General features: G+C 37.4%; 1 protein-coding gene across 2 annotated transcripts in view; it reads right to left on the bottom strand.

Moving 5' to 3' along the window:
* The window catches only part of FMN1 (formin 1), a 420,788-nt gene that overhangs the window by 142,827 nt on the left and 263,853 nt on the right, over window positions 1-14,108 (bottom strand). For both annotated transcript variants that reach the window (XM_012465403.2, XM_012465416.3), the window contains one exon: window positions 13,046-13,133. In XM_012465403.2, the coding sequence (XP_012320826.2) occupies window positions 13,046-13,133 (88 nt within the window). The remainder of the gene's footprint in view (window positions 1-13,045; window positions 13,134-14,108) is intronic.

The following is a 14,108-nucleotide window of genomic DNA, read 5'->3' as shown; positions in this document are numbered from 1 at the left end:
GAGAAAGAAAACTACAACTACTTAGTGATTTGTGCTGTAAATCCAACTTTCCAGAATTCTTAGGTGTCTCAGATAGCAGTTACTATGAAACACTTCCAGTCCTTTAAAACCTCACTCAAGGCCCATCTTCAGAAAGCATTATTAGTAGGAAAGGTCTATGACATAACTCTAATTACAAAAAATAATGGATCAAGTGTCAAAATGTCAGGTACCTCCAAGTCTGTATTATCATATTTTTATCTGTAATTTCAATCTTTCTCATCAATCTATGCTTCACTGTACCAAGGTTATTTTTTAAAAACGGATTTCAAAATTTTACTGTGATGCTTGAAATACCTCCAATATCTTCCTTTAAATACTAGGTGAGGTCTAAACTCCGTAGCCTGGTTTTTAAGCCCATTCCCTGCCTGGCCTCAATTACACTTCCAAAGTCATCATCTACCATGTTCTCCATGCACCTTGGGTTCAAGTCACACTGTGTCATTCCCCATTCCTGAACACACCATGGCTTTCTCCCTTTCTTCATATCCCCAAGGCACAGAAGTCAAAGCCCTTTAAGGACATCCCTTGACCTGCAGATCATTAAGTCCTCAATCTCTTCCCCTGACATGGTACCTCTCTCATATTTTACATAAGGTGAAGATGTTATATTTTATGAATCTATATTATGGTATGTTGCATTAACAGTTTCCTTCCCCACTAGATTGTGAGAGGCTTGCAGTCAGCAGTTGGTTTCTTATGCATCTTGATAACTGTCTCCCAGCATAGTACCAGGGGTGGAACAAGTATAACATAAACGTTTGTGGATGTGGTTATACCATAGGACTCCTGAAGAGTGAGTCCTGCTGATGGGAGGAAAAGCTTCTTGACAAAGAAAACAAAGGGTCTTACAAAGAAACCAGAGAGCCTCTGAAGGGGGATAGCCCTATATTGTGGGGCATGTATGTGAATTATGGTTGTTTGCTTCTTCCCAATTTGACCCTGTCCAAAAATCAAGGTTTGGCTAGCAGTTATATAATTGTGCCCCCAACTCATACACTTGGTATAGATCATACTGCTTGCCTGGATATTCCCTAACAAAAATAATTAACTTCAACAAATGAGTTTTTTGATTATTAGGGAATGAATAAGGGAAATATCTTTCCTTATTCAAAAAAGTTTTAAATAGCTGTATCCCCTTAGGAAAAAAAGGTTATGAGTAAAAGTTCAACTGTTATATTGCTTCAGGCAGACACCTAAAACACTCATCTATTAATCATCGATAATTAAGCTAAATTAATCCATGCAATGACAATTTGCAAATATGCAGTAAGTACCAGTGAACATATACTGGAAGGATGTAAGACATTCCAGCTAGAAGAAGCAGAACAGGCTCATGAAATGTTTAGGCAATGGCAGGTAGTTCAATTTTGGTTTGAAGAGAGACTTAATTAAAGGGACTGGAAAGGTGCACTCCAAATATAGTTTGGTGTAAGACCTTGTTGAATTTTGAATGCCATGATGAACCTGTAATACACTTATTATACAGGAGGGAGTTGTTGAGCAGTTATGAGTAGAGGAGTAAATTGGACAAAGTTATGTTACACACACAAAAAAGTCAAAATTTGAAAAGACTAGTTTAGAATTTATTGTAGTGGGCAAGAGGTAGCAAAAACCTGAATAATGTGGACAGAATGGATAGGGCAGAAAGGAAAGCCACTATAGAGCATTATTATAGTGATACTGCTAACTGGCTTTAGGGACTGAGGAAAGTAGAGTCTAAAAAGTACTTTCCTCTAAGGCTTTAAGCCTAGCATTTGGGGAAGAGCTTTGTACCATCCCCACCAGAAATGGGCCCAGGAGTCTAAGAGATGAGCATGACTGTTGATCTGTCCCATAGAGACTTGGAAAAGAATGGAGTAGAGAGGAAAGGACAGGTAAAAGAAGAAGCAAAGAGATGAACTTAGGGCCAACGCCAAGCATTCCACTGAGGTTTCTTCTCTTCCACAAAAGGATGTTAAAAACAAAATTTAAAAAGTAAAAGAAAAATTAGATGGAGAAGAAGCAATACCAAGAGATTAATACTGAGCCTAGAACTTCAGGAAATTAAATTAGTTGTATTATTTCTAATAAAAATAATATTGGCCTGGGAAGGTTAGGGTATCAGCCAGAAGGCTAAAAAATAAAAAGACCTACCAAGTCCTAGGACTCCTAGGAGAAATGCCTTACATGTACGTAATTCCACCTCTTAGTCATCAAATATAGTTTCAGTTCCTAGAGAGCCAGAATCCATACCTGATAATTCTATTCTCAAAATACTGGAACAATATATTAGAGAATCAATGAATGCTCTCTGATTAAGTCATTCTTGAAAGCACTGAGAATTAAACTTATTAGCTATTATATAAGCCCAATTAATTAGTTAACTAATTAATTAGTGACCACAATGATCACAATTCAGAAAGAAGTGGCTTTAAACTATTTTTGGAGTTACCTAGGATCAGATTTCTCCCTCCATTTTACACTTTAAAAACACTCACTTTCTGTCTCTGTCTCTCTTCTATGCATGTGTATGCACACAGGCGCACCTCTCATAAGTTGAATAAACAAATACTGGCCTATGCAATTTTACAGCAAGCCCCAAAGCTCTGATACAGTAATTCCAAGTAATCCTAGCTTTTGTTCCCATCTGTATAGGTCTCATTATACCAACACTCCTGCAGATGGTGTCAGAAAGGTGAAGTGTCAAATCCACAAAGGGGAGACCCCAACAGCTCATTGCTACTGCAATATCAATCATTGCTGGTGGTTTTTACTTTTATCTCCCTCCCTCCTTAGTTGTCCCGCTCACACTGTCAGTTCAGTTAGAATATTTCACCTACACCTCACAATATGTCAAAAGGAAGTAGACACACGCTGTGAAAAGCTGGTAATTTTATTGGGTTCCTTTACCTTTAAAAATCTGTTACTTGGTCAAGTCTGGTTTCTGGGCTTCTTTTTTGCAGGGAAATTGAGGCAAACATTTTTATGTGGTCCTCTGGTGCCTGCTCTGTACCACAAGAATTATATACACAAGGATCATTAGAGAGTAGTGTTTCGCCCATTAAGATATAATAACCGTCAGCAAGGACAAAAAGCAGATCAGTATCACAAACTCAAACTAACAGGCACGCATAAAAACTATGTGCCTGCTTTAGGCACATGCACAGGGTCAGGGTCTTACACAATAGGAAAATTTCCTCTCCGGGTCAGAGATGGCTTTTCACAAGACCAGTGTAAGTAGAAAGAACATGCAGAATTCTCTTAGCTCTCCAGCCACTTTTCAACCCTGAACACTTCTATCTCCAAGTGTACCATGTGCAAGTAAGCCAAGAATGCGTTTGCTGTTCAAAGGGCTTCTAATTAGTAAAAAGACAGGCAGCGTTATTTAAGGGAGTTGTTCTTTTTGACTGAAGGAGCACCTTTGAGCAGGAAGCATGGGACAGGGTAGTGAGAAAGGCATACTCCTTAAGAAGTCTGTTAAGATTAGCCAAAGTAAATCTGGTTAACTGAAGTGTGGAAGATGCCACAGGCAGGTAGGGTTGGGTTAGCTCACCAGGTTTTGGCTGATGGTAGTTTTGAGAATAATTTGTATGTAGCCCATTTTATTCTTCTTCTTCTTTTTTTTTAATTTCCTTAAGTGGCTCACGTAAGTCTCTTGCACAAAGTGGGTATGTAATAATGTTTTGCAAATGGACTAGATGTATTCTAGTCCGGCCCAGGAAAGCAAAGATTGAAAAGATTATTTAACTGTATTAATAGAAATTATTTTGTTTACAATGTTAACTATCAAATAGCCAAATAAAACTTAGCTGCTTTGCCCAAATGCCTGATATTTTTTAGAACTTGATAAAAATTTAATCAGTAAGAGAAAGAGAACAGACCAGGGAAAGAAATATAGAAGGACTTGGTTTTTTGAAACTCTTATGTCACCTATGCCCACAAAACTCTGACAAACCTACTCCCTGACCTCTACAAAGCAAAGGATAACATGGGGTTCATGGGAAGGGGCAGGGGTAGAATGTGAGAGTTGAAGAAAGGGAAGGCAGAAGCATCTTCCCGCAGTTTTCACTCCCAACAGTGAGGTCATCCCTGAGAGTGAAGACTAGGTCTATGAAAAAAACTGCAAGACGTGGAAAGAAGGGGAGCAGGCAGAGAGGGATGTGGAGTGTGGAAGGACCACTAGAGGCTAGGCCAGGGAACTGTACAGACCTGGTCCTGCTGAAGAGCTCTGTAACAAGCATCTTCAAAATGGTCACCGTTCTCCTATAACCTACACCTTGCATTTCTCTTACTGGACACTAGGTTCCACCTCCAATAAGCACCAGGTATGCCTGTACAGACCCAGATATGCACAAATCCTCACTCTTTGCAAGTATCCAAATGAGATGCTTAAGGGCACCAATTAAGTAGCAGCTTAAAAGAATCTCTGTCCACTCTACCAGAGGGTAAGGACAGCAGGTAGACTTTATTGGGGATTAATACTTAATAACTCATAGGATTTATTGTAGCTTCCTCTATATCAGGCATTGTTCTAAGTGTTTTGTATTTAATCATATGAGGTGCGTGTGTTTGTTATTTCTAGTTTTATGGATGATGAAACCAAGGTACAAAGTCACACTGCTTGGTTTCCCAAGCTCAGTTCTATAATCACCCCAACTATCCTCCAAGGAAGTGGTAATTTACAGGACCAAGATTGTACTTTCTTCATCTTCATAGATGTCAGGTTATAAACAATCATTCCACCTAAAATCCTTACCACCAAAAAAAAAAATTTCAATGACTTAACCAATGAAGAACAAACTACCCACAAAAGTCTACAAAGAAACCATGGTTTCTAAATGGCATCACATACTTTTTACATTAATTAGCAATCTCTGAGTGGGAACCACATACAGCCCATGTTATGAAAGTTTCATTTACTTAGTATATACATCTATAATTCTACCATTATTTAATCATCCTAATATGTAGTTCACTTCTAATATGCTATTTCAACATATGCAATAAAATGATTAAGCTTTAATCTTTGTTATAAACTATTTGCAGTTCTTCAAAAGTAATTAGTATTGCAGCTAAGTCACAGCAGACAGAATTTCTTTAAATAATAATAAAAAAAGAAACCTGGAACTTGAAAATACCTTATCTTAAATAAAAAGAAAATAAAATCTATAGTAACATAAGGTCTAATTTTCTTGAAGATATGCAATAATTGTAATTTTACACTGCACGCCAAAATTGACTAAAAAGGAAAACTAAGGCACACAGCACATGAAGAAACACAAACAAAAGTTGCATCCAAACAGATAAAAGAATAAGAAATGTCAAGAGAATATAGCTTATAATCTTACCTAAACTGCTAAATGCCTGCTACTGTGTCATGTGAACCTGGCCTCTGATGGAATAAGAGACAAGTATAAAACACACAGTGAACAGGAACTGCGTGGGAGGTGGAAGAAATGAACAGTCGCAAAAGGGACACATATCTATCTAATCTATTACAAAACTTCAAAATCACTCAATCTCATAAAGCAAAAATCCCAATGCCTAAGTCCGGGCATGTACTATGCCTGAAGTAGCCCAAGGTCTCCTTTTATAGGTACAATTAAAATTGTCCATGGTTCAAACCTCAAAGAAGGGCATAGAGCATAGAATTCACAAAACTTCCCCTTCTATATCCCCTCTCTTCTCCAGAGGGCAGTGGAATGAGAAACAGTTTGGGTTAAGCTGCTTCTGTTCGTCCATTAGTTCTGGTTCTTTTAAGCCAAAATTACATTCCAGACAGATTGGATGGTCTCAGTCAGTTGCCTGAAGGTAAAGTACAAAGAAATGCCACCCTCTGCTTTCTGGACTCAGCTCTATGAGGGAAGGAATGCAGAATGGTTTAGAAAGGGTAGGTGGGAGCTCAGCTGCTTAGGTGTTTTAGACTCAGCGGGAGGGAGGAAAAGGTGGAAAAGCAAAGGGAAATATTAGAAATATGTCTAAAGTTATATTTATCTAACTTTTTAAAAAATTAGCTCTACCTATATTTAATACGTTAATTAAAATTGCCCATTTATTTAGGCTGTATGTCAGCAGGTCAGGATCACATGTCACTTTTGGCGGATAAACTCTTTCAGACATGGCATCCTCACTTGTTCCTTTGCTTTCAACATATTGTGATGGGGGGGGCAGGATTAAATGAAGTTTTCTCATTCTAAAATCTGGTTTTAACTAAACTTCACAAAATAAACAAGTTGGCTTCAAAAGACTCCTGCAGTGAAACCCCAGATTTAATATAATCCGTCAACAATAGGAAAATGGCAGAGCAGACACTTTAGTTGCTAGTATAAACTCTTCATCAGTTATGGAAGTGGGTAAAAACAAGGATAGCCAAATGACATCTGCCAAGAAGTTGACCCCAATAAATAGAATTTATTACTAAGACTATTTAAAATGTGGGTTTAATTTCACTATTGTTAATAATGAGACTCACTGTAATTGCATATTGAGTCTTGAGATATCATCAGGCTAATGAGAATCCAAAACCATCAAAATAAGCAAGACATTTAAAAATATTACTAATTTTAATTCATATTTTTGCATATTTTATAACATGCATGTTAGTTCTCTCATACGCTTATATATTTTAGAAAATATACCTTGAGAAGCATGCTCTAAAACTTTTAATTTTTAGGGGTGCATGATAAAAAAAAATTCTGAATGCCAAAAGTATTTTGAGTAGATGCTCTTGTAGGCTAAACTGAGACTGTTCCTCAGGAAAGTCCTAGATAATCTATGGTGGATTTCAGATGCCTAGTCAAATTTGTTATGTTTTAGACAACTTGCATAAACTTTGAAAAAGATTTCTGGCAATTATTAAGGCAAAAGGGAAAAAGGTCCAGTGGGCATTCTCAGATCTGGGTTTTAGACTCTGAGGACATAACTGATATCCCTTTTGTGCATTTTGAACTGAGATTCCTTAAACAGAAAGAAAGTCAATGTTGCAGCTGATATCTTAAACTGAGATTCTGAACTAGTAAGAACTAAATAAAGGATGTTTATCTTGATGTTATTTAAATATTATAAATATGAATTCTGAGTGTATGGGAAATTCCAAATGAATGCCAGGAGGTCTCTGGCATCTAGTCTTTTGCAATGCATATGAACGTTTATATCAAGAATAGTCAACAGCAATTTTCTATCTCCCCTGGGACACAAATAAGAGGAACTCACTAACGTGGAATGAAAACACTAATTTGCAATCATGTAGGGAGTCAATATGTCCAAGGATGCCAAATGCTTTTAAATATAAGTCATCCTGGGGTGGGGAGTTGGGGAGAGATAGCATGGGGAGAAATGCCAGATATAGGTGATGGGGAGGAAGGCAGCAAATCACACTGCCATGTGTGTACCTATGCAACAATCTTGCATGTTCTTCACATGTACCCCAAAACCTAAAATGCAATAAAAAATATGTCATCCTATCTAGCAGATGGAAAACCAGCAGTAAGTAAATGACTTATTGAGAGTCCCTCCTGCACAAATGCAATTGCTTTTGGTATTATGGTCACCCTCCTGAAACCATTCTTCCTCTACAACCAAGGCTTTTTTTTTTTTTTTTTTTTTTCAGTAATTCAGTGTTTAAAACTTCAGGCAGCATATGGATTTGGCTTTCTTCTACAAGACATCAAACACTATCTTGGGTAGAAATAAATGGATAAAGGTTACTTTTGGAAGTATGTTATGTCTAACCTAGCCCTATCTATCGACTTACCACTAGCACAGAATTTTCAGATGCTCACTGAACACTTTGGCTGAGATGTTTACAGTGATCTCACACTCTAATTATCCAAAACAGAATTTACCTTTACATTTCAAGCCCTGCTTTTGCTCCTATGTTTTCAGTTTCTGGTTTTGGGAACCATCATACACATTCCTGCTGAAGCCAGAAACCCAAGGTACAGCCAAATGTCTTCTCCATTACTCCTTGCATCTTAGGTGAGACACTGTAGCAATTCTCTCTCCAAATATCCCTCATACATGGTCTCTTCTCTACATTTCTATAGACACAGCTTCAGTTCTGACCTTCATTTATCATCTGAACAAGTACAATCCCTTCTAAAGGATTTCTCCACCTTCAGTCCTATTTTTGTTTATTCATTCAACAGGCACTTGACGATCATCACCTGGGTGCCAGACACAGGTGCAAGGTGCTAGGGACACATCAGTGAGTAATCTCCTTCTTGCAGCTTATATTCTTTTGGTGGATGTAAATGAACACATAAGTAGATGAACAAATAAAATATTAGCTGCTGTGAAGGAAATGAGAGTATTAAATTAGAATGACCTGTATTAGGGAGGGAGGACCTAGGAAGGTTCTCCTAGAAGGTGACATTTAAGCTGAAACCTAAAGAAAAAGATCTAGTTACATAGAGAGTGGGGGAGAAAAGTGTTTCAAACAGAGGGAGCCTGCAGTGCTGTTCATTCAAAATGTGCTGTGCATGCAACAACAAAGAGTAAGAAAAGTACCTGGCCTTTTTAAGAAATCAAGGATGACCACCATGGCTGGCTAGAATGCAGTGAGATGAGATGCAGGTGGAACAAAGTGAAGTAAGAGATCTATGTTTTGGCCAAGCATGCAAAGCAGCAGAGCCCAGTCTTCCATGAAACAGTGTGATAGATATTGCTGCATTCAAAATCAGATCACAACATGGCCTTTCTTAGGTTTCTTGTCCCCACTACTGATGCAATAATGTAAACATTTCTTGTGATCCTATTCAGGGATCTTCCTGGTCTGGATGATGCTTGTGTTTCTAGCCTTCTATCCTAAAACAACCCACAATCATATATACAATCTGTGTACACCAGCTATCTCTCTCTCTTTTTTTTTTTTCTTTGAGATGGAGTTCTGTTCTATCACTCAGGCTGGAGTGCAGTGGCATGATCTCGGCAACCTCTACCTTCCAGGCTCAAGCAATTCTCCCACCTCAGCCTCCCAAGTAGCTGGGATTACAGGCTCATGCCACCATGCCCAGCTAATTTTTGTATTTTTTGTAGAGATGGGGTTTGGCCATTTTAGCCAGGCTGGTCTTGAACTCCTGCGCTCAAGCAATCCACCTGCTTCCGCCTTCCAAAGTCAGGGATTATGTGTGTCTCTTTTTCACATGTTTTGTTTCATGCTCTTTCCTCAATTGGAAAAGCTCCATCTCCATGTGATGACCACTATTCCATCCTCTCAGATTTAACCTTAACTTCTACAGGAAGAGTCAAGCTATTGCTCTGTTATTTCACAGCCAATTCTACTGTAATGTCGGGCTGCTTTACATCACTCCCACCATCTTGGGCATGCTTGAGGATGTTAGAGTCTGACCTTATGTGCTGTTGTAGTCATGACACCTGATATGGAGCTGACATTCAATACAGGTTTATGGAAGAAAAGAAGACAGGCAAGCAGACAGTTTTGCCCAAATGCACTGGAATAGAATACATGGCATTTGGAACCTATCTAGTTTAAGTCTGTATTTTTTTAAAAAAATTGAATTAAATTCAACAAACACTTGAAGATATGACTTTCATGTGTCACACATTAGCCCAGTTAGTTGCAAACAATGCCTAATTATCTCGGACATTCCTGGCAAAGAAATGCATAAAGGAATGAACACTGGCTCTGCTCCTTTTTACCTGTCAGACATTAAGGTATAGAGCACCCAAACTCCACTTCCTGAATGGAGAGCATAGGCTGTGCTAGGAAGACCACAGACAAGCGCTCATCTTAAAAAAAGAAGAAAAGCAGATTGCTGTTAAAGAACTGAACAGTAAAAGCCAGATTATCTATTTGTGGGAGATAACTGCAGACTGAAATACACAAAACTGTTATCAAGGTGACAAAGCTGTAATCTCAGTAAGACTGAAATGTCATTGTCCTTTAGAAAACTGGAATGTCCGAAGCGCTCCAGAGTGCCTGTATTTCTATTCCTATCAACTGAATAGTACAGTCTTCCAAGAATCACATACTGTATTTTGTCTCTAAATCTGTTTATGCCTGTTTCTTTGCATTCATACCTTCATCTATCTTTTTGTTCATCCATTCAAAAAATATTTACTGTGTGCTTGTTAGGCATATGCTGAAACAGAGTGATGGAAATGACATTTTAAGGGGAAAATGACAGGTAGAGATAAATGATGTGGAGAAAACCATCAACAAATGTGATAATTTTTTTGTCATAAGAAAGGAATACTCTTATCTAAGTAAATATGCTGACTTTCTGGTTTATACATCTGCTTCTTGTGAGTTTGGAAAGTATGAGTTAAAGCCTCTGATCTTTGTACATAGCTAAAGATGAATATACAATGATAGGGCTGGAGAACAGTCTCTGAATTGTGGTCATTCCACCAGGGCTGATCTGCTGTGAGACCTTGCCTGGCTGCCAGCTGGCCTCCCCCAATCACATCTAACCATAGCCCCTCTTAAAGGGGCTTTTAGGCCAACATCAGTACAGGAAGTCCTTTCACCAGGGTGACAACACAAGGCCAAGTACATTCCACACACGAATTCAGAATGAAATATAACTGATACAGCCTGGGCTCCTAATGACCTTCAGATGCCAGTGTCAGTCAATGACTCCAAACGAAAACTAACCTCCGGTTATGGTGCCATATTCATCTGGAATGCATTACTAAACCAAGAAATGGAATAGAGATAATTTTTTAGAACTTAGGAGCTAACTTTGTGGTGGATCACAGAGGTGCTTGAGGAAAGAAAAAGAACAATAAAGTTCCCACAAGGTCTAGAAGTCTGTGATGCTACAATGAATATTTCCGATGCTGAAATGAAAGTCCATTTATGCTTCATGTAAGCATGTTCTTGTCTAGAGTTTAACATTGGGAAAGGTCTAGATCTATGAATATCTTATTGAACTCACAATAAATATTCAATCTAATAAGGCTAGAATGTCATGGGAAAGTTTACAGCCCTGAGCTGGTAACTGGACTATCACTTGGCTGGAATGACTTCTATACATGTGGAAATCTGACACTGTAGCAGGACATGCTTAAAACAAACAGAATATAGTCCTAGGTGATGTGGACATTGTGAAAACTCACATCGGTGGCATTGCGCATCATGGTGATGAAATCAAGCACACTTGAGCTTCACCAGGCTCATGGAGAGCACTGTTAGGACAAGACCCTTTCATCCTACCTGAAGAATCCCTAACTTCAGTGACTGCCTCTAAAAGTCAGTCCTTTACCAAAAGACTATAAACTTTCCTGAAGAGATTTATTTTTGTTTTTCCTTTCTTTTCCTCTGCTCTAACATCATATTTTCTGACATAAATTTATCAGAAACTCAATTCTTCTGGAAGATCTAACTTTAGATTCTTCTAAAGTCCCTGAAAAACCCATTCAAATCTCAATGGCAGGTCTTTTTAGCCACCCTCTGCCAAAATCAATTTATCTGAGCTTTAATATTCACACTTACGTATTCAGCTCTGTTACTCAGCTTAACTATTAAACAGCTTATTTGAATGCTCTGTGACTATCATTTAATTTAAGATGTTTTAGTTTTTGTGGAATTTTTAATTTTCACAATGTAGCAAAATTTTAAGTCTCTAACAAAGCTTCCTTGAATGGAGGAGTAGCAGGTGATGTGCAAGTAACTTAAGTGTCTTGTAGGTCAGGACCCATGGGTATTCTGCTGAGTAGCAAAGTCAAACAACTCAACAACATGAACTGAAATCTAAAGGGCAGTGTGGTTTCAAATGTTTCCACTGTGAAACCCATAATAAATTCTATTGAAACCAGCTAAGAGATTGTATTAGCACTCAGAAAATGTAAGTGAAATGTCAGTATAAAGATTTACATTTAATTTATTACTGAGAAAGGGAAATATTGTTTTCATGCAAGACACAGATTTCAAAAAGGTATGATGTCTTCTGGTCTACTTTTCTAGAAACTAATAAAAATACATACACACAACATCTCTTCTCTTTAAATGTCTTTTATCTAAAATGAGCCAAAGATAACCAAATAGAAATAACATTTTGAAAACAAAAGGATTAAGACACAATGACAAAACCAAATAAAGGAAAGTGTTTCTCTCTAGAAGTATTACAGCTAATAAAGAAGAAATGATGGAATTGGTACATCATTATTTTGAAAACTTCTAATGAATAATTAATCTGGGCAAAGATTATCAGTGCTCACTAACATCATAGATAACAAAATATTATCTACTTCTTGATAGAAAACATAATAGCATCTATGATGTATTCTTCCACTCAAATTAAGATAGTTTATAGAAAATAGGGGACGGGGAACATGACAAAAACATGGCAACAGGATCAGCAAAATCTAAAATGTGGGGAAGTCTATAAGACAAGTAACCTGGTTTCTTCAACAAATACATTACAAAAGAGGAAAAATGGAGACTAGAAACTTCTAGATTAAAAGAAACTTGAGAGGCACATCAAAGGCAATGCATGGAATTTGTTTGGATCCTCATTTAAACTAACTGTAAATTAATGCATGAATTAATGAGTATATAAACAAAAGGGAAATTAGAATTACCTATGTGATATCGAGAAACTACAATTAATGTTTTTAAAGGAAAAATAATGTCACTGGAGTACTGTTTGAAAAAGTATCCTTGGGCTGGGCATGGTGGCTTACGCCTGTAATCTCAGCACTTTGGGAGGCTGAGGTGGGCACACTGCTTGAGTCCAGGAGTTCAAGACCAGCCTGGGCAACATGGCAAAACCCCATCTGTAAAATATAAGTAAATAAATATAGTATCCTTATTTTTTAGCAATAGTACTAACATTTTTAACAGATGACTTACAAAGCATCTGAAATTTGCTTCATAATAACCTACTTGGTGAGAGGAGGGTGTTTTCAGATGAAACAAGACTGAGTTGATGGTTCTGTAGCTGAGTATTGGGTATATGGGATTCATTATGGCATTTTAATTTTGTATGTGTTTGACATTCTTCACAATGAAGTGTTTTTTTAAAAAACGGAAAACATAAAAGTGATAGAAAAGACTTACCCTGCTGGATATCCTTCATTTCTAAATGTAAACTAGATATTAAGATTCCCACAGTTTGAGATCGTTTTCCATCCAATAGTTTGATGATCTAAAATTAGAAGAAGAAAAAAATAATACAAGATCAAATGACCATGCAGTCTTTCAGAAGTCACACCAAAAACATTAAGATTTTTTAGATACACTGATTGATGAACTAAATTGATGCTGCATGCACTCTTCTTTAAATAATACTTAACTGGGAAGTAACTTAACCACAATTATAGACATCTTACACAATGAAAGACAGTTTACAAAATAAACACACAAATTCCATCAGCCTAGTACAAACACTAAATCTTTATGTTACTCTGATTGTTTTACTCAAGTACTAAGTTATACCGACATCAAGATGTATACAATGTTGTATTCATCTTTTTTACTTATCATTGGAATATTTTCTTGTTGTTACTGATGAAGTCACTTCATGGCTTCCAATCATTTTAGTAATGTCATCTGCTGCGTGATTTAGGGGAAAAAGCATAACCATCTGAGTAGCCATGAATATGGCCTTGGTAAAGTGACAATCTCTATGAATTGCTTTCCTCATCATGAAGAGCTGACTGTATTTAGTCTATACTTTTATTTTGAGACAAGGTCTGGCTCTGTCACCTAGGCTGGAGTACAGTAGTGTGATCAGAGTTCACCTTAGCCTTGACCTCCTGGGTTTAAGTTATCCTCCTGCGTCAGCCTTCAGAGCAGCTAGGATCACAGGCATGCACCACCATACCCAGCTGATTTTTAAATGTTTTTATATAGACAGGGTCTTGCACTTTGTTACCTAGGCTGATCTGATCCCAAACTCCTAAAGTCAAGTAACTCTTCCATTTCAGCCTCCCAAAGTGCCAGGATTACAGGAATTAGTCATTGCACCCAGCCTATACATTTATTTTAGAAATTAAATAACTATATGCAAAGCACCTAATATAGTTCTTGACATGTATTTATTTAAATAAAAGTTTGTCTGTTTCAGAGAGATTACTTGTGTTATTGTTAATATAAACAATATAATACCTTGCACACAAAA

Source organism: Aotus nancymaae, unplaced genomic scaffold (assembly GCF_030222135.1).
Source record: "Aotus nancymaae isolate 86718 unplaced genomic scaffold, 86718_ANA_hifiasm-v0.15.2.pri h1tg000011l, whole genome shotgun sequence".
In the NCBI taxonomy this organism is placed as follows: domain Eukaryota; kingdom Metazoa; phylum Chordata; class Mammalia; order Primates; family Aotidae; genus Aotus; species Aotus nancymaae.
This window is presented reverse-complemented; position numbering and strand designations above follow the sequence as displayed.